Below are 25,246 nucleotides of genomic sequence, written 5' to 3'. Positions count from 1 at the left end.
GCATCTGTATTCTTTACTATTACATGAGCGTATGTATTAATTCTTACAATATTTCAGCTTGTCGATGGATATACTCAATAACATTTTCTATGCACTCTAGAAGTAGAAGTCAGGCTCTGCACTCAAATTATATGTGGGTACAATCTAGGCTATACAGCATCTTCCATTAGCAATGCTAGTTTCTCAAATGGTACCATGTCTGAAACTCTTACTTGCGTGTCCCTCCTTTCATTTCTCACATGAGAACAAGAACTTTACTTAACAGAGTGGGAAGGAGAAAGAATACTCCATGGGATCTTTCATGCTTTCACAGAAATAAAATGAAGTTCATGGCGGCTTTACCTACTGCCATTAGTTACAAAATGCTTTTCTATAACCTGGAAGAACATTCCTAAAATGACCTGGAAAGCTAAGGGAGAGGAGAAGGGGGCATATTTCTTCACACAAACAGGGTTAATAAATGTGAGAATTAAGTTGATATGCATGAAAGGTTAAAAGGAAAAAGGGGGGGGGGCGCCTGGGTGGCGCAGTCGGTTAAGCGTCCGACTTCAGCCAGGTCACGATCTCGCGGTCTGTGAGTTCGAGCCCCGCGTCAGGCTCTGGGCTGATGGCTCGGAGCCTGGAGCCTGTTTCCGATTCTGTGTCTCCCTCTCTCTCTGCCCCTCCCCGTTCATGCTCTGTCTCTCTCTGTCCCAAAAATAAATTAAAAATGTTGAAAAAAAAATTAAAAAAAAAAAAAAAAAAAAAAGGAAAAAGGGGAGGAGGTCCCAAAGGCATACTAACCAGGTATCATTTTAAAAGGACTTTTTCCTTCTCCAAAAATTTCTTTTATCAAAAATGGTGCTCTTCTAAAAAGAAGCTCCATAATTCATTTGTGATTTGATTAACTGCATAGTCATGAAATAGAAAAATATTTAGTGTAAGTGTGAAGAATAGGAACTTGAAGTAAAATTATAAGGCAAAGAGGGAAGATATAAACTTATACCACCAGTAGTAGGAAAGACAGTTATTTATTTTTTTATTAAAAAAATTTTTTTTAATGTTCATTTATTTTTGAGAGAGATAGACAGAGTGTGAGCAGAGGAGGGGCAGACAGAGAGGGAGACACAGAATCTGAAGCAGGCTCCAGGCTCTGAGCTTCGAGCTTCTAGCTTTTAGCACAGAGCCCGATGCGGGGCTTGAACTCACAAACTGTGAGATCATGACCTGAGCCGAAGTCGGACACTTAACCTACTGAGCCACCAAGGTGCCCCAGAAAGACAATGATTTAACATAAGTACCCATTTGCATCTTTCTGGCAATTCCTGACAATGTGACTTGGGCATGTTGCTCCCTCTCTGGGCCCCACTTTTTTTTTTTTTAACCTATGGTTCTCCCGACTCTAGAGCTCCACATGTACTAAGAGCGCTATTCTGTGTGTGTGGTGCTGGAGGGGGGGAAGTAAGGGGAGTTAGAGGTGTTTGTGTGTGTAGGGGCTCCTGAAAAGAAAACAGTATATTCCATAAACAAAAAAGATTTAACCTGCTTAAGATAGCCATTTATAACTTTTATTACTTTTTTAAATCAAAATTTCAAGGAGCTTGTGGATGAGATGGTGACAAATGGAATTCCACAGGGGAAGAAAAAAGAAACTGAAAACCACTAGCTTTAATGCTCTTTAAGGTACTTTCTGAGTCACCTGCTGCTCTGTTTAAAGTTTCTTTCCTCTGTATAGTTAAGTTCTCAAAGTGTGGTCCACAGACCAATGGCATCAGTGGCACCTGAAAAGTGGCTAGAAATTCACATTTTTTAGCTCCAGCCCAGACCAAGAAAATCAGCTCTGGATTACCCAGACCTCACTCAAGGTCATTATGATACATGCTCAAGTGTACAAACCCCTGCTTTAAGAGTTCTAAGGGTTGTGTGCACTGGCCTTCTCCTATGTTCTAATTACTATTATTAATCACTACAATTGTGAACATTATCCACTCTCTGGCATGGATACCATTTATGCTAATTAAAGTCTTTTAGTCCTGCTTCTAAATTTACTGATTAGGAAAGCAGATTGGTTTGCATAGTTGGAAAATTTAAAGAGAGAAGTAGGAGCCTACTGCAAACTTGTGTTAAGTTTATTATTTTCCTCCTTTAATTTTTTTTTCTCCTAGGCTGTACTTAAATAATACATATTGACGGAAGTATTGATAATTAGTCAACCAAAAATTACTTATTGAGCACCTAAGTGGCAAGGAGTGTTAAATCCAAGACATCCCTCAATAAAACGAACATATTAGAGCTGGGATTTAGTTATCTCAGGGAATGTTTTCAACCACGTCTGTGTTGAAACAGAATTCTGTTTGAGGAGGGAAAGAAAAGGGAGGGGAGAATAAATAGGAAAACGAACTTAGTTTCAAAGCAAAGAACCAACATTGCAAAAGGAAGAAAGAATCTTTGAACTTTTAAACAGGTAATTCCCCAATTTTAGTGGTGAATTTGTTGAAATTAGTGGGCCTGACCCTCCTGAACATGATTCGGTTCTTATGGTGCAGAGCTACGCATGTATTTCCAACATGTGCCCCGTATGATTCTCACATGCACCGAAGTTTGAGGTCATTTGCATAAGGAATATTCATCCAAGTTCAGATTTAATAAAGAAAATCAACACACCAGGTAACAATATCAATTTCCAGTTCTGAGGCAATTAGTCAATGACATATATCTTTAGTAAGATTTTAGAACGGGTGAGCTGGCATTTTAAGAAGTGTATTAGTTTATGTGTTATTCCTTGAAAAGGAATTCAAGAATTCAATTCCTTTTCCTATGTATAAAAGAGGTTAGGCTAGGGAATAGGTTTTCAGAACAGTAAGTCAGCCAGGAGAGTTCACAGCTCATGCAAGCTCAGAAGAAATAAACAAACTGAATGACTGAACTTACTTGTGCATTTTGGTAATAAGTACTCTGAAGCTCTGCTCTGCAGAAGCCCAGGACAGGAAAAGCAGGCCTGCCGCACGTCTGGATGGAGATGAACGATCAGAGCTGTACGGGAAAGCCTTGTGCCTCTAACAACACCTCATTTCAATTAGAGTTCAGCATTACTCTTCAAAGAAACATTATTTGGAAAAGAATATGTATTTTCCCCCCAAGTCACTGTCGGAAAACGTCTTCTAGCACAATGAAGATCAATGCCAATGGAATAATATAATTTTCAGCCACTGTTTTCTTTAGTGGCGTAATGCAATGGTCAAGAAAATAAAGGACAGAGATTAAACGGTGATGGATCCTGCTTCAGTGGTTTCAGCTTTTTGTTAATGGGTGTCGCAGTGAAAAGAACCATAGCAAGAGAAATCATGGAAAGTCTGCTGCTTCAGAATATTTTGGAGACTGTTTCCAACATCAAAAAAGTGATAAGGCCCCAGAAGAGTGTTTCATGGACAGGCAACAACTATGATATGCTAACTACATCCCACATGCGAATCTTTTGCAATGATTAGAGAGATCTCTAAAGCAACCGAGAAATTTTACCCCACATAATTTGCCCCATTTTCTCTTTGTTGCCCCGTGCCTAAGAAAGCAACCATAAAGTCCCTGTATTACCAAGACCAAGAGCATCGAGGTATGGATTAAGAAAGACGCAGCTGAGCAAGAAATACTAGAAGGAAACTATCATGATAAGCTGAAAGTTTGTATGCAATGATGAGAGCACCTGGACAGTCTTCAAACAATAGTATTATCATGAGATGAGAACATCAACAGGGAGGGTGAGATTTGGCCCATGTGAAAGGTTAGATCATAAAGAAATAAGCATGTTTTGAGCAACTATTAGGCACTGGGGTTTTCATACTCCAGCATCTTTCATGACAAATATTGTTAAGGTAAAGAAACTGAGGCACAGAGTTGATAAATACTCTACTCAAAGCCAAATGATTACAGATTGGCAAGACTGAGATTTGAATCTGGGTTTTCGATACCTAATTGACGGTTTTCTGCACTATTTCTCATGCTTTGGACAAAGCTTAAGAAGTTCATAATACAAAGAAAAAAAGGGGGGAATGTGTATAGGATTTGTTGAAATACTTTGACTCTTGTTTAGACAAAATATATCCATGGGTATAGATTACTGAGAAAGGCTAATCAGGGACTTAGAGGAAGTAAAAGTGGGCAGGTGGTGATAACTCTAGCATATATTGTTCAGTAAAGTATATGAGAGTTAACTGTGTTCCATAATGAATTATAGTCTAACATTTATTAATAAGGTGGTGAAACTGTAGAATCTCACAAATAAACTGAGAACACTTCTGTACTTCAATTCTGGTTATTAAAGTTTCTTAATTCAATTCCTTGAAAAACTGGATCACTAACAGGAGGAGGTATCCTATTATTCTAGATCCTGATTAAAAAACAGATCAAAACAAACAAAAAAGTCTCTCTAGATTTAACATATGGCTATAACAACCCACACGGTCATATTAATCTTCTCCCTGATATATGCAAATAATCCCTGGCTTTTGCTATCTTGGATTTCATTACCTGTGTACAACCTAATCCTTCCAAATGAGCCCCAGACCCTGTGAAATGAGTGAAAGACATCACTGTGTCTTTACAATAGCTGTGTGTGGAGTCAGCTCACCTCTATTTTCAGCACAGAGGTGCACATGCTTTTATTTAATCAAATGATCCACGAGACACTACAAAGGAGAGATAATGACAGCCTAGAATGACTGTTTTGTGCTGCAAAGCCTGGAGTGTGGAGCAATTATTAGCTCAATCCCAGGCACAGACATGTTCTATCTTTTCCTTTGCCTGCTGAGTTGATTCCAGTGAATTACACCTAGGTGATGAAGTCCAACAAGCAGATTTGTTCTACAGTCCATCTGTCTGCTCAAAGCAGGATTGCCTTTACAGAAAACCTCCCCAGGGCTTTGTCCAGCCTAGTTTAAAGTGTCTCATGTAATAATAAAGCTTCGATCCCTTTTTTCTTAGAAGATGATTCACGGCACTATAATCCTTAGAGAAATTCTCCTGGTTTTTATCCTTCAACTTTCTTTCCTATTTCTGTTGCTTCTTGATATAACTTACGGTGTCAGGAAGGTATTTATGTTTACTTCAGATGCTTTAACTACTGTCTCAAAGCTTAACTGTAGCCAAACAAAAGTTCTCAAGCTTTTACAATGTTTGCTCAAAATATATACTCATAGAAAATCATTACATATGCTGTAATCTTGTTGGCTAAAGTTGGCTTGTTGCTAATGTAATGTATTCATTTCCACCAATAATGTAAAAAAAATAATGAGTCCTGGGTTTGACTTACACTTTTTCTTTGGGGACTTTTAATTAAATGTTATAAATATATTTTTTCTGAAGGTCTTACTTTCATACCTGAAGATATAAATAATACCTGCACTTTTCTTGGTTATATGTCATATATGGTTGAGTTGTTAAGAATGCAAACACTTCAGCACAGGATAACATTCTTGTGTGATAAAACCAATACTTCTCTTTGGCCTTCAGGGTCTTCCTTCAACCACACTTTGATATGACCCTACTGTAAGATGGTGCTCTGACATAATTCCTAATTGTTCTGTATTCTATGCACTCTTTTTGGCCCATTTCATATTACGAGCCATTTCTCCATTTTTCTATATGAGGTATCTTGGTATAGCCCAGCCATTCTCCACTTAAACAATCTTAACATTTCTCTTTAATTCACTACAGCATTCTCATAATCTGGTTTGTTCAATTAAGTCTCAGTCATGGAAATCTAAATGTCCAGTCAATGGAGTTAATTGGGAAAAACTTAAATGTACTAAATATTTGAAGCAACAGCACCAAGTTATCATCCTTTATTGAGAAGTTAAAATCTTTAATGAAATTCTGACTTAGAGTAATCCAAATGGCTTCATATAATATTTGTTGCTTTTATGAAAAGTATGGTAATCACTATATATCCATTGCTTAATGTTTTGTGTTGTAAGATATCATGTCTTGATGAATTAATTATAAATATTATGCCTTTGGAAAATCAGACTATTTCTGTACCACTTCGGTCTTTTCTTTCTATTATTTTGCTCTCAAGGAAATTAAGATCTAGCAAGTAACCATGACATTTATTAAGTAAGTTCTTGCCAGGATTTAGTTTCACTCAATGTAATTCAGTTGCTGTCTCCTGGATACATGTATTGATCCTCATAAAGAAGCTGATAAAAGCTCATAAACACACATATACGCCTCATGTAAGATTCTATCTGAACTATTTAGGTCTTCTGCATATCTGAAAATGTCTATGGAGAAACTCCTTTGCTACACATCTCTTCTAAAAGCTAATAAACATAAAAAAAATCACAATACAAATATTACCTGGGCAAGGAGCAATTAGGTCAGTTATCGGAGTGACTTTTAAACATGAATATGAAAAATCATACTTATCCAAAGTAGACTTGATCAGTGATTTGCTGATTTTATAAGATGGGACCTCAAACATAGCAACATCACAGCCCTCAACACATCCATCTATCAGTGGGTTAATGAGCTGTGGGGGAGAAGGGTTACATAATGCAAGAAAAATCTGAAAGGGGGTCAGTGAAGAAAAATTAAAGGAAGGCTTTATTTTTACATCCTATCTGTATTCATTATTGACCCCAAAAGGAACTTAGTTGCTTTAAACAATTATTTCTGTGATATTCAGAGAAAGAAAAATATTGGTCCTGGTTGATCCTACCATTTTCAGGGATGTGAGTTCAATGGCATCACTTCTCTGGGCCTTAGTTTCCTTAGTGATAAAACAAATGACCGCTAAATGTTCTGCTTTTATGACTCACTTGGTTAGTTACTAAACTTACGCTCGGAAGAAAAGATATTGGATTATGTACCTCAAATACAAAAAAAGCTATCTTTTAAATTTGCATATTTCTTATTCTAAAATAAGACAGTTAAAGAAATTGAGAAAGGTTAATAAAGAATATTTAAGGGTGAACACAACCAAATGGAAAGTACTGGTACATGCAATACTAATTTGGAAGTAGCAAAGATTGTGAAAGAATCATTTGAAAGGGAAGGCCTTAAAACTTATTTCTTATGCAATTGATCCTGGTAGCAAGGTTTCATTCATAAAGATCGGTTTGCATGTTTGCTGCATAAAGAACAAACTCAACAGAGAACACTCCTGAATTCTGCTCTCTTGGCAAAGAAGTATACTGTATGAATACAGAGGCTGCATTTTTGCCAAAAGCCAAATTCCATTTAAGGTGATATAACAATTCAAAAGCAGTCACTGTGTTCATGGATAATGCGTGAACATACAAGAGAAATTATTATTATTTTAGCAAGGACACCGAATAGCAATAGTGGAGGTAGCCGTCAGTAGACTGAAAGGAAATGAAGATGCTATAATAATTAAAATAAGCTCACACCAATAACAGTGTGTGTGGAGGGAGCAATGGAAGAAGAGATGTGGTTTACGCTGGCTCATTGGTCAAGTCAAGGCATGACTTAATTTAGGGTATGCCAGTCTGCTTAAAAGACACTGCAACAAACCTTACAGTTCTAAAGGGGAAGGGTAGTTTTCAGTCATGAGCAGTTGAAGAGCCAAGGAAAGAAAATGGTAAAGCCTTATGAGTGTAGCATTTTCATTGCAATATCTATCGCTAGGTAATCATGTACCAAGTGTGAATTTTCAAAGAAAGAGGGAAACTCTTGGCAAAGTAATAAGTGCATTTGTAATAAATCGTGCTGTGCATAATGCAGAATTAGAGCAGAGAAAATAGGATGACAGAGCTCGTTATGTTTAAGTCATGAAAGAGTAAATAACATTAAATTGCAATGGCATTTAAAACAAATTCTCTGTGGAATGTTCACTTTTTTCTTTATTTAAATCAACAGCAGAGTTGCTGTTTTCTAATTCATAAGTTTTTTTTTTCAAAGAAAGAACACTGATTATGTAGTACGTATATAGTATAAGATCACTGTAATAGAAGTAAATTTTTCCCAAACAGATGGAGCAGATTTTACAAGAAGGGAAAAAAGAAACTTAACGGACTCTCTAGATAGCACCATTATATTCCTGGAAGGCCTGTGGGCCTCTAGCTGTTAAGAATTTGGGATAAACTTAGTCCCACAAGCAACTGACTTCAAAGCAACATATTAAATACATGAAGTTCTTAGTTTATACAAATTAAGAAATGCAAGAGTCACTCGAATGACTTGGAATAAAAGTTAATAAAGAAGGCAATGGAATACATTTTTCTGAGACCCATTTTAAAAATGAATTTCCTAATTCACACTTAACTTTCAAAAATCACTATTCAGAACCAAAATCAAAAATATTAATATAAAGGATTTCGACATTACCCTCCAAAAGAAAGACTTCACAGAGAAATAAGATCCAACCACTTCATTTTCTGAAAGATCCTAAAAACAAACAAATATTTAGCTAAATTTTGAGGTGTTTTTGAGAATACTTAATTAGCCCAATGAAACCAAAATAAATAAAACCCCAAAGTTATATGTCCTATGACACTTTCGATGTTTATAAACTGTTAGTTTTCTTTCCTTGAGTAAATTAAAGTTTTTCTCTTATTCATATCTAATATCAATGGCAATAAGTTTAGAAAGGATTATTTCTGTAATTTTTAAAGAATCTACTTACCTCTTTATTTTAAATTGTTGATTATTATATCTCAAAGTGTAACACTTTATTTTAGAAAATAGAACTGTTCAAAAGTACTTTAAGATTTTGAAATAAGTCATATAATATCTGTGCCTTTTAACAAAACAATTTAACACCATAGACCCACAGAGCGTTTTTAAAGAATAATAGTAGCAATTTTAGTCATAATCATGTACCTACTCAAATTTAGTTTAATCCCTATTAAAAACGTCCTAGTTTTATGATATAATATAGAACATAGATAATACAAGTTAGTTAACTTGGGCCTTACAAAAATAATTTAATAAAATGAATACTGAGAAGAGTAGCAATATCCTAACAAAACATCACGTTGGGTATTTTATTACTTAATCCTCAGACATTTATAGAGTAAAACCAGTTCAACTTCAGGAAATCAAATCATTGTTGGTCACTTTTAAGGAGAACATTTGCATTACATGCATCTTTTAAATTGGTATGTTTTGCATCCTGTTTCTGGGTGTCAGTTATGGTAAAATTGTGGGAATCTGAGGACCCGTATCGGGCAGCATCAACCTCTGACATTGTGATGAATCAGAAGAAGTTTTGTAACTTACTTGATTCCTCCATAACTTTGTGTTAGCGACTAAGACAGTGGCCCAGCACCTCACATGATGCCTATTGCATAGTAGGTGCTCAATAAATAATTTGTGGATTGTTAGTTACTGGGCGTTTCCACTGGTTAGGTATAGATATTCCTTCCAAAAATGATACCAAAAATCATATCAGAAAATAATAGTGAGCTAACATGTTTAGGGTGTACAGCAAGTTGTATAATTTAAATTTAGAACTAGAATTACATTAAGGATAATTTATATAATCTATCTGTTTTGTTTGTTTGTTTGTTTGTTTGTTTACACAAAATCTATTTCTTACTGAAATGACTTTCACTTTCCCAAGTTACCTGCATAGGATTTGGTCAGGTAGCATGGCTAATGTCAAAGGTTACTAGGAAGAACTCTTGAGTTTAAGACCTTGTTTTATCATCACTACAGAGTTATAATTCAATTACATGTACAGCTATGGTTCTCATCTGTAACTCGTAGCACACTGTCACATCAGTATCTCAAAAAAAAAAAAAAAAACACGCAACAAACAACAAGTCCTGAAAAAACACATTTACCTTTGGACATTGGGGCATGATTATTACAAGGAATGACTGTAGTCTTTTGATGCTGTACACTGTTTAACTACAAAGACCTTCTTCCAGATTTTACAAAAGATGTGTGTTTCTTTTCTATTGCTAATTCTCTCCTTACTCTGATTCCCAATTCTTTAAAAAATTTTTTTTTAATGTTTATTTATTTTTGAGACAGAGAGAGACAGAGCATGAATGGGGGAGGGGCAGAGAGAGAGGGAGACACAGAATGGGAAGCAGGCTCCAGGCTCTGAGCCATCAGCCCAGAGCCCGACGCGGGGCTCGAACTCACGGACCGTGAGATCGTGACCTGAGCTGAAGTCGGATGCTTAACCGACTGAGCCACCCAGGCGCCCCTCCCAATTCTTTTTAAATTAAGCAGCATGTTTGGCAACATGTGGAAAAGTTTAAAGTATCATATTAAAGGAACTGAAGTCTTGAAGTCTCCTTACACAATTTCCCAAGAGCCAATAAGACAAGTAATAGAACAGTGAGTTTTACCTTAACGTAAAATGCATTAAGGCAACTTAAATGGAGGTGAGAGTACTGGCTTTAGACTCAAGACAGTTACAACAAATAATATGACCATTAAACATTCCAAAGTATTGTTAATTCATTTAAAGTTCAAGTGGTCTAAGGTGACTAATGTTGAAACAACCAACTTCATACTTTTGATTCTTCCTCAGATGAATACCCTTTGAGATAATTATGTGACTGGTACGCAAAGAGATTGATGAATTTGTGTGGGGGGGGGAGGGGGAAGGGGAAATTTTAATGATCAGCATTTAGAACTTAGGTTTCTCTGTTAAAATTTAAGAAACAAAAATATTAGCCACATTTGGATCCACTGACGTGCTCAGGCTGTGCTTTTCATGCCATGTTTAATTACTTCTGTCATTATTCATCAACTAAAATTTATATTTCATTTTACAACCTACATTCTCATGTAAATTTAGGCCTTTATTTCAAATGGAACAACTTAATTTTCCTGTGGACCCTTATGTCATTTATTGCCTTGATGAATATAAAATCCACAGCAGATGAGGCGTGGCTTTCCTTTAGTGAGAGTTTCTAATAATAACAATAATAATAAGACACCTGGCATTATGATAAAGAGTTCTAAAAAAAAGTGATTTTTTGAGGGCAAGATTTCAATCATTATTGTAGATATTCAGTTATATTTCTGTCCCCATTGGAACAAGAATCTGATAAATGAATGAAAGGCCATTTTAAAAGTGCTAAAATTATAAATTAAGAGCAAAAGGAAACAGAACAAAGAGCAGAGACATCAAATTGATAAAGGCAAATTATTGACGTTATCCTGAATAATGAATCGTTGAGTATTTATGCTGAGGCGTTGCATTTATCAAAGTAGCTAGACACATTGAGAATATCTTATTTAAATCTAGTTTTTGCCTCCAAAACACCAATACACACTAAGAAAGTTTATCTTCAAAGATCCAAAATCCTACTGTGAACCTAGAAAGTAACAAGATTGTAAATTTAAAAATATAGAAGATATGTTTTTTCCCCAGAGAAATAAAACTAAAGGACAGTTGATTTCTTTCCTAACAAATGAACATGATGCTGTATTTAGTTCAGCCTCCTATTTAAATACATCATAAAAATCTTTAAAGACTTTGTCATTGGATGAACAAGGATTAGCCTTGAACTTCTGTTAATTGTGATATTTTTCATTAGCTTTAATGGGTACAGGCCTTTAAACATATTGTAGTTATCATAATTCAGCAATTCTTCAATACTCAAAAACTCACCACAGATTTGAAATTGGGAAGCCTGAGATTCAAACGTGAACGTCAACCCAGGTAGCCTTCATATTACATAGAGCATTTTTAAGGTGCACAATTCCTTTTCTCAATACTCTCTAGGCATTTAAGAGGTTAGAAATAGATAAACCCATAAGTAAATAATTTTCGTAGCCTTTCCTGGTCTGACTGAAATCACTGTTTATCAAAGCTCTATAGCTCTTGGTTGCCCCCACCAAGTTGAATAGGTCTATTGATAGTTATGTAACTAAAAACAGGGACACGAAGTAAGTAGAAATTACAGTGAAGTTCTATTTTCCTGTTTTCTTGGTTACTCAAATAGGTGCTCATACCATTTATACTCATTAAACACCAATATGATTCCCTCTGCAACTCCAACTGTCCATTTAAATATTTCTGACAAGAGACAGACAATCTCAACTCCCCAGAGGACATGCCCTGTAACTGAAGGCTGGCTTTGCTTTGTCTTTTATTTTCCTAGAAATTTTAACTTAAATCTTTAATTTGTGCATTAGCGTGTATGTATACACACATGCATGCATGTGTATCTATTACTGTCAACCATGGCTTTGAAAGCAGAATCTTCACAAAATTATGATTTATTTTCATTGAGGATATTTAGGGAACTTTAAAACCAACATATCTCCTCCTAGTCACATTCAACTTAATATGCATATATACATGTGTGTATATACATATATATATATACACACACACACACACACATATCACATGTATACATATATATGTTAGATATATCTGATGTACATCATATATACACATATATATATCTTTGAATTCAAAGGCCATATAATCTTGCAAACCAACAGTTAGGTCCATTATCCTGGAGCCACGTTGTATTAGTTCCCTCCCTTTGGTCAGTCTGGAGAGGATCTTGGGAAATTGTCAGCTCACTGGGGAACACATATTAGCAGTGTGCATGCCAATCAGTGACCCACAATTAAACATTTTAGAGCCAGCGCACAGGCGTCAAGGCATTCGTCTTCTGCCTGAGATTACCTTTTGTCCTTTCACTTTGTGCCAAGTCATCCAGCTTTGCTCCCTCAAGGACCCACAACATTTTAAAAATTCAACAAGAGCGGTCAAATAAATGTAAAGCCACTGTTACAGCAAATCCCTGTAGTTATGAATTACAATATATAAAAATGTATGATATTTTATACCAATGGGAAAATATTGTCAAAACAGCAAGAAAAAAAATCATCTCTACATAAAATTTAACCATGGCTTCATGTAATTTGTGGGATAATAAAATATTTACTGCACTATGATATCTCTATTTTAGATAAACTTACTACAAATTTTGAGAGTTCAGTTGATCGAGGTAAAAATAGTCTTTTATATTAGAAATGCCCATGCTATTTGCCTTTTGTTCACCACTGCACTTGGGAATCTCAGAAGCCTTAATTATGAGGTTGACTTTATAGCATTCCCAGATAACACAGATTTGGTAGTATAAATAGTGGTAAGGGCTTTTAAAAGAACATTGTATTTCCTTTGGAAACACGTAAGCATCTCATTTTTTCAAAAATTTATGCATAATAATTTTAAATGAGACACCAAAGAAAAGCCTTTTAGGTCCTCACGGGTGAGAGAGTCAATGACCAAGAAAGCTCGTGTGTTTTGCAGGTTTAAAAAAATCATCTATTTATTATCAGGATGTGAAGTCTTTGGAGAAAGAACCTAGTAACTGCTAAATAATGACTCCCCCCCCCCCCACTATGTCGGACTGTGTGATATACCTAAAAATGTGTTAATCTGTTTCTCTAACGTTTCTTAAATTAAAGCACTTAGAGGTTTTCACTGATGTATTTTTAATGTGTCATCCAAGGTGTCAGGTTTAACTACGCCCTGCAGACTTAGAGTGGAAAGTGTTCTCTAGTTTAACTTAACAATATCCTTGCCAAAAGTCTTATTAGAAATTGCTTCATTCACCAGTGAATAAAGTGTTTTATAGTTCATTAAAATTATGCTAAGTGATTATAATAAAATCTTTATAAAAAAGATATATTACTAAAAAAATAAGCCATCAAGTAACAGAAGATATGCTAATGAGACATGATCACAAAGTCCATATTATATTATTCAAAGGATTATCTCTTCTTAAAAGATTTCTAAACTGTTATTGTTGAGAATATGAATTGCAGTGTGTATATCTTTATATTATCAGAATGGTTATGTCTCGTGTAATTAAAGCGATTTATTGAAAGTACATAAGTTTATTATCACACTTATCGATAAACTAATTCTTCTACATTAAAATACACACACACACATACACACAATGTAGGGTAAAATCATTTCTGCTTATTGTCAGTCTGATAGGCAATTATTTCATTATTTTTTTCTATTTTTTGTCTGACCCCACAAAATTTATTCACAAAACACATATACATCTTCTCTTCTGAGCTCATGAAATTTTCTTGCTGAATAATTTAACCTTAGAATAAATTATCAATGATAAGCTTCTTCTAAAGAATAAAATATTGCAATAATTCAAAGCATTACCATTTTTCTGCCAAAATGCATTTTGTCATGTAAGTATAACTCGTTGACCAGGATAATTATTCAGTTGCCCAAGTTTAGGGAGACACTAATCCCTTTCTTCTGAAAATAACATTTTTCTTTAACAGCTGAGTGTGAGGCAGGATTACAAATGTGCAAGATGGAAAGTATGCTTGTAGAAAACCGGAATGAGAGTTTTAAAAGATGTTATCGTTCCCAGAAGAGGAGCTATGAAGAAATTCATAATTATTTCCTGGTTAACATACCGTTCAAATACAACATGTATCATTCTTGCTTGTCAGAGGCAAGTTTAGGTGTATTTATTTTCCTACTTGTTAGATGGTAACACAATTACTCTAAATTATATGGAAGTCAGTCCTGAACAGCAATTATAATTCCCTGCCCTCAAGTTGGCTATTCAGTTATTTTCAATAGTACATACAATTCCACATTATAAAAGTGCCACAAATAATATGATTTCCATTGAAAGAATCAATTATTGACAAGATGATGAACATGATGAACCGATATTTAAGTAACAGGAAACCCTATGAGCTGATACACTTGCATACACGGGGGGGGGGGGGGGGATGTGCATATTTAAAACATAACTATGTCAATTTAGTTTTCCCTTTCCATGGTTACGTCACTTCTGAAAACAAAACAAAACAAAACAAAACAAACAAGAAGAGGAAGAAAAACTCCATACTAGAGAATGTCTAGCATTATTATCAGACTGTATTTAAGTCTTTGCCACAGAGTTCATAATTCTCAGATTTTATAATCACCGTTGGTACCCACACACAGACTGCACATAACAGTCCTGCTCCAGAGAAGCAGGAGACCTCATTCTCACAAGTCAAGATTCCAAAGAAAAAAATGACCTGTTCATATGAAAAATTCACCTTTGACTTTGAGCGAAGTTGTATCAAAGGTAAAATACCTGTATTTGACTGTAAGGCAAATAAATTATATCCTTTTACAAAAAACAAAAGAGGAAAAAAATCTTAGACACGCGGTCTTGAAGGAGAAGATTGAAATAATTAGAAAAGGGTTACATTTCCACAAAACAGTAACATGATAATACATAAAGCTACATGGTACAGCCACTTATTCCTTAGTTTCCTGGGAAACACAATTTGCTTGAACATCATTCTTCCTCCATTAATTCCTGAAGGAAGGAGCTGGGGATGCCGTTTCAGTGTGTGTGAAGGACCATGGATTGTGTGGTAAATGAAGTTACAAACTTTCCCTTGATTTTGAACTTAACACCTTGTTCTTATAACACTAATGTGGATGAATATGACAAATGTTTTAGGGGACAGTGATGATTGAATGAATTAACAGGAGTTCAGTATGTTCTCATAGAAAAAAAAGCAAATGAGTGAACTGATTTTCCTTTACTCAGCACTCAATATCCCCAATAAATTTTATAAAACGGAAAATCCCTTAGGCTAAAAACCCCAAAGCCATATTACTATTCGAACTAAAAATAATCTGCCAACTACCCCAATAAATGCAAAGCTAGACACAGGGAATTCTGTATCTTCAATGGCAAGCCAGAAAAATGACAAGCCAGTCTGAATGTACAAATGAATTATTAATAATAAATTAGAACTTTCAGAATTTTAGAAGTAACAATAGTGTTGAATAGATGTTTATTAGTCTTTTTTAATTTTTTGTAGACCAAAGTAAAAGATGCAGATTTATATTTACTTAATTATTCAAATTAAATTTAAATATAAATTAAATAAATTATTTAAAGAAGAATCTTTATATTTATTCTTTCTTTTATACTACAATAAATGCATCATTCTTGCTAATTAATACTAACTACTATATAATATCCTGTTCTAGCATTACACCTTAACTGCATCTGGAACAGGAAATATTGATATATATTAATGAATTACAATGTTTTTACCCAGCTGTGTCATAATGTAGACACAGAATAAGGAAAGCCAAATTACGCAACTTTCAAAAAATATATGTTTTTATAGAATACTAATTTTGAAGTATAATTACAAAAAATATGTAATACCAACATGAACAGTGCAAATATTTCTTTAAGACTTTTTGAAACTTTATTTTGGTCAATAAAAAACACAGTGAATACTAAGTCAGAAATATTCAGCAACTTTCTTTAGTAAATGGTTTTCACTTTATTAAAATATAATGGTGATTTTTAATGTAGCCCTGACCTTTTTGTGAGCCAAGTTATCTTTCTGTCATGAATACTATAAGAATTGAGAAGAAACTGTACAGTAAGAAGTACTTGTTATAGCAAATTAATACATTACCATAAATACAAAAACATTTTGATGTGTTTTCTTAATTCACAGTAATAAAAATGACAAAATTAAAGACAAATTTAAGTAATAGCATGATTCAATCAGAATGAAAAAAAAAAAAAGATTGTCATGTTCCAGGGTCTAAAAAAATTACTCACACTTAAAAATGAGTGCTGACTTTTTAAATGGAAATTTGAACAAAGATCTTTAGAAATAAAATCCCTTTATTTCAAGGAGTAATGTCAGTTTCATCTTGATATTTATTTGTGTCCAAGAGTGGTACCACCACTCAACAAATACAGAGTTTAGTTTGTATCTTAGATACTTTACAAGTTATAAGAAGAGCAAGGACTTTGTAAGTTACAGGAACCATAAACTCTTCTCACTCCCAGGAGTCATTTATTTCTCGAAGTGAGAGGAGGCAATGATGGAAAACTCTTCTCATTACAGGCTCCACAGATGTAGCCAAGAGGAATTTTTGAGTTTAGAAAGCCTCACATTTAGTTTTCATTGAACAAAGACAGTGAGTTACATGGATCTTCCTTCTCTCTGGAGTGGTCCCTACCCTAACCCCATCATTTTATTCCTGATCGGGAGCAAAGACATTTTCTAGACCCTGTGGCACACACAACAGAAACCAGATGCTGAGAAGTGACCAGGCATTAGCAAGAGGATGATGTGGATGTGATTGATCAGTGTGATTTCTAGTTACTTAAAAAAAGCATCACGTGATTTACTTAAAGTTATGGGAAAAAAAGAACAAGGGTGATGAAATCCTGTAGTACAGTTTGAAGAGGTATGAGAGAGATTTGGAAATGCAGCTGATAGTTCTTCTCAACAAGAAAAGCTGAAAGATCACATGCTAAGCCATTACCTTACTTGATCTTTTCCAACTCTTCCTCATTAGCATTGTCTGTAAATGAAATAAAGCATTTTCATTATCTTATCACTCAAGTACAGAATAGGGCAGCCAATTGTTTTCTAGAGGAAGCTTAACATTTAAACAGCAGTTTCCAGCAACCAGTATACAAGACAAAATTGTTTTCATCACGTACACACAGCTAGAAGAAGCACCTTTAACATTCAAGCAGTCTTTCTGGTGAGAGTTCATTTGCTTTATTCTTTTGTATAAAGAAATGAGACGGTACTTTTTAAATAGAATGGAAAATTTGAAATATCTTATTATTGGCTGGGAAAAAAAAATATTGCATCTCATGATTGGCAACGGTTCCTTTTGGTGCTGGAGGTTGAGGATGTACTGACTCGACCAGGTAACTTGTCTCTTCAAACATGTTCAAAAGCCTGTTGCTTTGGTGGCATCTTAGAATTGTCTCTGCTTCCAATTAATCTTTCAAATGTGAAAATGCTTTCAAATGTGAAAAATACTACATTAGTATATCTTCCTGCTAAATGTTTAGCCATAACATATCCTTTAAATTAGTTTTTTTTTTTTTTGTCTGTGTGTGCCATAGTAAGAAGTATTTATGGCTACAAGTTTTATTTAAGGTTAATGGAAATTTGTAATGAGTGCCCAAGATCAGTGGTCTCTTAAATAAAGTAAGTCATAAAAATCCAAATATATTTTATTTACTCCCCAGTTTTAAATTTTTCTCAGTTAACACTGTGGTATTAACTTCCTGATTAACCTCTTTACCCTCTCTTAGCTTTATCATTATCTTTAATGCTTATGAAGTGGAGAATAGGGAATATTTGGAGAAAGAATATACCTTTGGAAGTGCTTGTCATATTTGTATATTAAGGAGGCACACTGGTACCTTTAACAACTGTATCTCCTTCAGCAGAATTCACTATAAAGCAGGACCATTTCAAAAACCACTCATAAATCACAAAAATACAAAAGAAAATTTAAAAAAAGATTAAGTCATATAGAAGACAACCTTTGGCCTAAACCAAGACAATAGAATTATGTGAAGGTTCTAGGACAGGAAAAGAGAAAAACATGAAATTGTCAAAGATAAGGATTCATTTTTATTCTTTGTAGATAGTGCTTTTATAGGTTATATTTTCCCTATATATCCCCTGTGTTAAATATTGACCAAAATATGGAAGACTAGTGGATTTCCTAAGGTTACAATAATTCCCTATTTTATTTTGAATGGAGCCAGGAAACGGCAAAGCATTATTATCAAATACTATTATAGAAATATTTTATATGTTTTCTAAGTACTAACATGCAATTTATTTTGAAGCAACAAAACCTACCATTGGGTTGTGGAGGTGTCCATACAGTGGCCATGTAATAAATGTTTGTTATTGATCTTAAGTGAGTTATTGTCATCATCATCATCATCATCATCACTCCCACCACCACCTCCACCACACCTTCTCCATCATCACTAAAAGGCAATTGGAAACCAAATACTTTTGTGGCATGGCATATTAACAAAACCTCCACCAATGGGAGTCAGACAATAAATCTTCAACTTTCTGAGAAAGCAGAGTTTCAGTGAACAGAGAATGATAATTCCTAGAGACACTGTTTTCAGTCAAATCAAGTGAGAATAGTTAAGATAAATAAATAAATAAGCAAAATCTTGTAACTCATGGCCATTTATTATCATCACCTAGTTTCTAAGGATCTCCTAAAATTCCATTCTGTAAGAAATGGTATACTGTGAAAAAGGAGCTAAGAACAGGAGGAAGAATTGAATCTCAAGGCAACACTACTCTGTATTACACAGATTTACTACTGCTGCTCGAAACCACATCCCTTGATTCAGAGCCACGGCATAAAATAAATCCTCATGATGTAAAGCAAACTATAGGGTTTGTATTTTTTCTGTCTCTCAAAATTGGCTTTACAAATAGACTGCAAGGTATCGTTTTTCAGACTGGGACACTGATACAAACAAAAAGTTAACGATTTCCCAAAGTATAAATATGCAATATTTGGCAGTTGTGGGAACAAATTCATTATTTTCCTGATTTGGTTTCTAGAATTCTATTATTAGATCCAGTGACCCCCAAAATGTGCCTAGATTTTTAAAATTATTAATTAATTAATTCATCATGATAAGTGTACTCTTTAATCTCCATTCTTTATTTCATCCATCCCCTACCCACCTCCCCTCTGGTAACTATCAGTTTGTTCTCTACAGTTAAGAGTGTTTCTTGGTTTCTTTCTCTCTCTCTCTCTTTCTTTGCTCATTTGTGTTGTTTCTTAAATTTCCCATGTGAGTGAGGTCATGTGGTATTTACCTGTCTCTGACTAATTTTGCTCAGCATTATACTCTGTAGCCCTAACTGTGTTGTTACAAATGGCAAGATTTCATTCTTTTTTATGGCTGAGTAATATTCCATTGTGCATATATATACAATATCTTCTTTATCCATTCATCAATCAATGGACACTTGGGCTGCTTCCATAATTTGGCTATTGTAAATAAGGCTGCTATAAACAAGGGGTTCACGTATCCCTTTGAATTAGTGCTTTTGTATTTTTTGGGTAAATATCCAGCAACACGATTACTGGATCATAGGGTAGTTCTATTTTTAACTTTTTCAGGAACCTCAAAACTGTTTTCCACAGTGGCAGCACTGTGTTCCCAACAGTGCAAGAGACTTCCTTTTTCTGCATATCCTCACCAATGCTTGTTTCTTGTGTTTTTGATTTTAGCCATTCTTACAGGTGTGAGGTGATATCTCATTATAGTTTTGATTTGTATTTCCCTGATGATGAGTGATGTTAGCATCTTTCCGTGTGTCTGTTGGCCATCTGTATGTCTTCTTTGGAGAAATGTCTGTTCATGTCTCCTGCCCATTTTTTAATTGGATTATTTCCTTTTTGGGTGTTGAGTTCTTTACATATTTTGGATACTAGCCCTTTATAGGATGTGTCATTTTCAAATATCTTCTCTCATTCCATAGACTGTCTTTAGTTTTATTGTTTCCTTTGCTGTGCAGAAACTTTTTATTTTGATGTAGACCCAATGGCTTATTTTTGCTTTTATTTCCCTTGGCTTGGGAGACATATCTAGAAAAATGTTGCTACAGCGGACATCAGAGCCATTACTGCCTATGCCCTCTTCAAGGATTTTTATGGTTTCAGGTCTCATATTTATATTTTAACCCATTTTGAGTTTATTTTGGTGTATGGTGAAATAAAATGGTCCCTGGATTTAAGAACAAAATTTCTGCTTCTTGAGCCAAGCCAACTGGATAAACAACGTGTTTAAGGATCCTACTCCTAAGTTTCTTTTTCTTTTTAGATATTTGGGTTAAGCTAGATTCAGTAAAGCTGAAAACAGGAGAAAAGTTTTAAAAAAGTGAATTTAACAAACATACTATTAAACTATGAGACATGTTAGAGAAGAAAGATTGGGGAATGTTAAAGATAGGAGATAAAGCAAATTATAGAAAAATAAGATTTATTTTTGCTCTATGATCTTAAGCTGAGAAACATATGAATTTTGTTTTTGAATGGATCATTATCTAATATTATTATAGGATCATCAAAATTCTTCATTAACATCTCAACTTTCTTTGAGGCCAGTGAAAGAATTAAGTAACATAAAAATATGGCCTGTGATAGAGCTGCAGAACTGATTATGTTTTTATGAGATTCTACAATCTCAATCCATTCTTTGCTTTTATTTTTTGTTGTAGTGATATTTTTCAGGCAATTACATGGTTACCATAGATACAAAAAAAATTTTCACAGAATAGCTAGACAATATAGTGTATACATCTTATAAAACATTAAATTTTTTATAAGTGTTTTTAAAAAAATGTTAGCTATGAAAATAATTCAGAAAAATTAGCAAAATAAACCATCATGAAAAAAAATTTCAATTCACCAAAGAGTCAATTCATATGTTTCTTATAATCTTCTATTTTTTAGCTTTAGCCAAGCAATTTGTAGGTCTAGGAGTGTGTAACACAAATTCACTCACTTTTATTTCACAAATTCTCCAATGAAGAAAGCTGTGGATTGAACTCTGCTAGAAAAAGAGCCAGAAAGAACTCAAACACACTATCAGACCAAAATACCATATACAGGACACACATGTATGCGCTACAGACTTTCGTAGGCTCAAAAACAAGACATGCATTCGAAACAGAAATGACAGTTGTATCATGCAATTCATCAGCATGCCCCTGCCCCCCACGAAGATTTTGGTTTCTCATACACACAATGCTGGAAACTTAAAAAAAAATGTGTATAAATCTGTTCACATCTGATATTTTTTTTAAAAGACTCAATGATGAACTCAATGGACAAGATTTTAATATAAGCAATTTTGAAATACTTTTGCTATTACTCATACTATACTCCTCAAATTGCTGTAATTAGACACCGCATGTTTTGGAGGCTTTAGTAGATTCAGTAGGCTGGTAGGATTTTCAACTCATTCTTCAGTTTTACTGATTTCCAGAACTGGCAATCCACACAAGGAGAAATCATCCCAACTGCATTATTCATGGAATGTAGTGTCAGTATTAACAGTGTATAAAAAACTTGCAAGATAACTGATTTAGAAACTTTGGCACTTTTTGATGCTAAGTACTCTGTGTTTACACTTAATTTATTCCTACTTTTGATAGCATTTTCTTAACATTAATGTTCTACTTCCTATTTGATTGTTAGACCTTATTTGTTAATGGCTCTTGAAAACTCCCGTCTTCCATTCTCTATTTTAACACATATAAAATATTTAGCAAAGTTTTATAAATGTAGGCATAAGAATAAATATGGAATTCTTAGACTAAAATCTTAAATCCCAAAAGCTTAAAATAGATGATTTCTGTGCTAATAATCAAAGAGAACAGAACTCTTAAAATTTTGCTGTGTGAGGATCAATGCAAAAATCATCCTCTATTCCTTCCCTATATATTATGCTAGATATTATATGGAACTGTGAGGCATTTAGTAACTGATTTCTGGTATGCTATATTTTGAGTTTGAATTTTTCTAAATAAGATTTGTTCCTGGATAATTTGTAAATTTCACAATAGCATTTTCACTGAAGCAATATAATATATATTTCAAGCATACAAAAATTCAAGTTGAAGATACATTGGATCCATGATTGTTTTTAACTAAAAAACTTCAATTATATTCCAGGAAAATATATTGGAGTAATACTAGACATGTGACAAAAAGAAAAATACAGTGACATGCTTCTAATGCATTGTTATTAATATCTTCATAGAGCAACACAGACTGATTTTAAGCAGATTATCATTAATGTACTAATTTTAAGAATGCAAAAGGAAATTAATTATTTAATACTGTTTGTGACAATCTCAGGGATTTAAATACTGAAGTAAGAAAAAAAAAATCTTAAAATACCTTCCCCTGGACCTTTGAAGTATCCCTTCAAATCCTCATAGAATTTCATCTGCAACTCATTGAACAGCCACTAGGTACAGAAAGCTGGACTAGGTTTTGAATGCAGTCGTCAAAAAAAAAGATCATCAGAAGCAATAATTTATATATACTTTTTTTTTTTTTTAACCAGAAGTGATAGGATAGAGAATGGAGTTGATGGGAAGTAATTTAGGTAGGGCAAATGACAGTGAAGAAAGCCTGGACTCGAGAGAAGGTGAGATCTGCCAGAGTTTGTATGGCTGGGACAGAGGTTACCAGTGGCAGAACATATGGTGCTCATTGGAGAGCTTTAAAGTCCCTCATCAGGAGTTTCCATTTAATTAGAGAAATAAACACATGTCACTGAACACTTAGAAGAAGAATAAAGAAGACATTATAGAACCTGGCACAATGCTTATAGAGTCAATAAATGTTTTTTGATCCCTGCCCAGCCAACAAATGGTCCTTGTTCAGAGTTTCAAAATCTCATATTAGTGTTGCTTAACAGTTTTAGAGATCTTAATAAAATAGCTATACAATTGTTATATAGACCAAAACAAGCAAGTAAACAGAAGCAAATTTATGTCTTTGTTAGAAATTTTCATCCTGTAAGCACATGTTTAGAAACCCTGATTCAAATCTAGGACATCAGACTAGCCAGGATACTGGGAATGCCACCAGAATTACCTGTAGGAGATGTTTCATACTTCCTTCCCTCCCCCTAAGGTCACCTGGCTTCTCTGCAACCACCCCCATGCTCCCAGCTGTTAATCACACCCACAAGGAAGAGCAAGTGCAGTCAACCTGACACCTGGATAATGACACCCTTGTCTCCATTCCTCAGGTATGACTGAGGTCAGTGTGGTCACCAGCCAGAAGCTGGCTCTGATACAGGCTGCAACAGGTTGTGCTTTCCTGAGGCACTGCACCCTAGCTAAGCTACTTGATTCTCAGGTGAAAGTCAATGTTAGTATGGGAGGGGAGAAGACATCATTTTTCACTGGCCACAGCAGAATGAATTCAGTGCTATTTGGAACTCTGAAGGCAAGGGCATGAAGTAAGGCAGTGCATGAACAATACTTGGCAGTAAAGGATTTCTTTCAAAAAGCTGGAGTAGCAAAAGGCAGGGATTTGAATCAAGAAAATGGCACAAAGATTTCAGGAAAGGCTCTTTGTGTTAAGGGTGAATGGGGCTGGAAAGGTACAATGAGGAAGATGGAAAAGGAAGAAAAGATGAATCATACCAGATTTTTGACGAGCAACTGCTTCATGTAACCCACCTGTTCTCTTCCCATTCATGTGTGATAAATCATTGATGATCAATAATCAGGCACTGTAATACCTTTAAATGATATTTGTCTAAATGGACATTGAACTGAAATAATAAATTTGAGCAGCTATGGAGACTGGAAGAGTTTTACAAGAAATGTTAAAGAAAAAATAATGTTGGGACCATTTTGCCTGTGCTGACACTCATTTCTGTGCAGTTTAGAGCAATTCAGCAGCTTCACCATAAGGTCTCTTGGTACTAGCTTGATCTCTCAAACCATCAGTTTGATGTTAGAGCACTTAATAAATATTCCTTTTATGCAAAAATTCAGCAGACACTCCATCATCAAATCACCCAAATAACTAAACCAGCCACCATATCATTCTAACTTCCAATAATATTGCCAGTCGAATAATTTGGGATATATATGACTTCAGGCACTTAGGTATTTTCATCTATGAAGCGCTGTTCCTCATTAAAATAACAAAGAACCCCAAACAAGAATATTCTATCACTAAATTTTGTTGATTTTACCTCTCACCAGTAAACTTGCTGATTTCTTTCCATCTCTATCTCTGATAATGCTAATCCAAACCTCCATCATCTTCCCCCAGGATTTATGAAATAATTAGTCCTATTTGGTCTCCAAGTATCCGTTCTCATTCTTCCATCTGTTTTCCACAATGCAGCCACACAGCTATTTTCAAAAAGCAAATATGATTATGCCACTTCCTATTCATAGACTCTTGGAGAATCACCACAAACCTTAACATGGCCAACAGTCCTTACATGGTCTGGGCATCTCCTGTCCGCTGTCGTCATGCACCATGATCTCCCACACTCTCCTCTGCGTACATCTTTTCTGAGCTCCAGTACTTTTTCAATTACTGGAGTGCAGCATAGGGCCTTTGCATGTGCTGTTTCCTTCTGCTTGAAATATCTTCTCTCTTCCTGGTTTTTGCTTTATTATCTCCTATTCACACTTCAGACCTCAGGTCTCATTTGGCTTCCTTAGAGAATTCCTGCTACCTTAACTAGAACAAATTCTACTACATTCCCTCTTAACAGCAACATGCACCTCTCTTTCATGGCACTCAATACAGTTGTCATTATAAATTTCCTTCACTAATGATTTGATCCCTGAGTTCTCCACTGGATATAAGTTCTATAGTATCCTATGGGTTTAGCATAGGACCTGGCTTATAGTAGGTTTGGTCAGTACTAGCATTATTTGAATAAAGCAATAA

General features: G+C 34.7%; 1 protein-coding gene across 20 annotated transcripts in view; it reads right to left on the bottom strand.

Moving 5' to 3' along the window:
- The window catches only part of MCTP1 (multiple C2 and transmembrane domain containing 1), a 535,749-nt gene that overhangs the window by 202,866 nt on the left and 307,637 nt on the right, over positions 1-25,246 (bottom strand). For 4 of the 20 annotated variants that reach the window (XM_058706103.1, XM_058722382.1, XM_058717209.1 and 1 more), the window contains 3 exons: positions 17,273-17,311; positions 8,320-8,379; positions 2,911-2,988 (listed from right to left, as the gene is read on the bottom strand). The exons of 2 other annotated variants lie outside the window; for them this stretch is intronic. In XM_058706103.1, coding sequence (XP_058562086.1) covers positions 2,911-2,988; positions 8,320-8,379; positions 17,273-17,311 — 177 coding nt within the window. Of the gene's footprint in view, positions 1-2,910; positions 2,989-8,319; positions 8,380-17,272; positions 17,312-21,311; positions 21,360-25,246 lie in introns of all 20 variants that reach the window. 14 more of the 20 variants (XM_058727403.1, XM_058721566.1, XM_058726550.1 and 11 more) reach the window with 6 other exon arrangements.

The sequence above is a fragment of the Neofelis nebulosa genome, chromosome 1 (genome assembly GCF_028018385.1).
Source record: "Neofelis nebulosa isolate mNeoNeb1 chromosome 1, mNeoNeb1.pri, whole genome shotgun sequence".
Lineage (NCBI taxonomy): Eukaryota > Metazoa > Chordata > Mammalia > Carnivora > Felidae > Neofelis > Neofelis nebulosa.
Note: the sequence above shows the minus strand (reverse complement) of the source record. Positions and strands in the feature narration are given on the sequence as shown.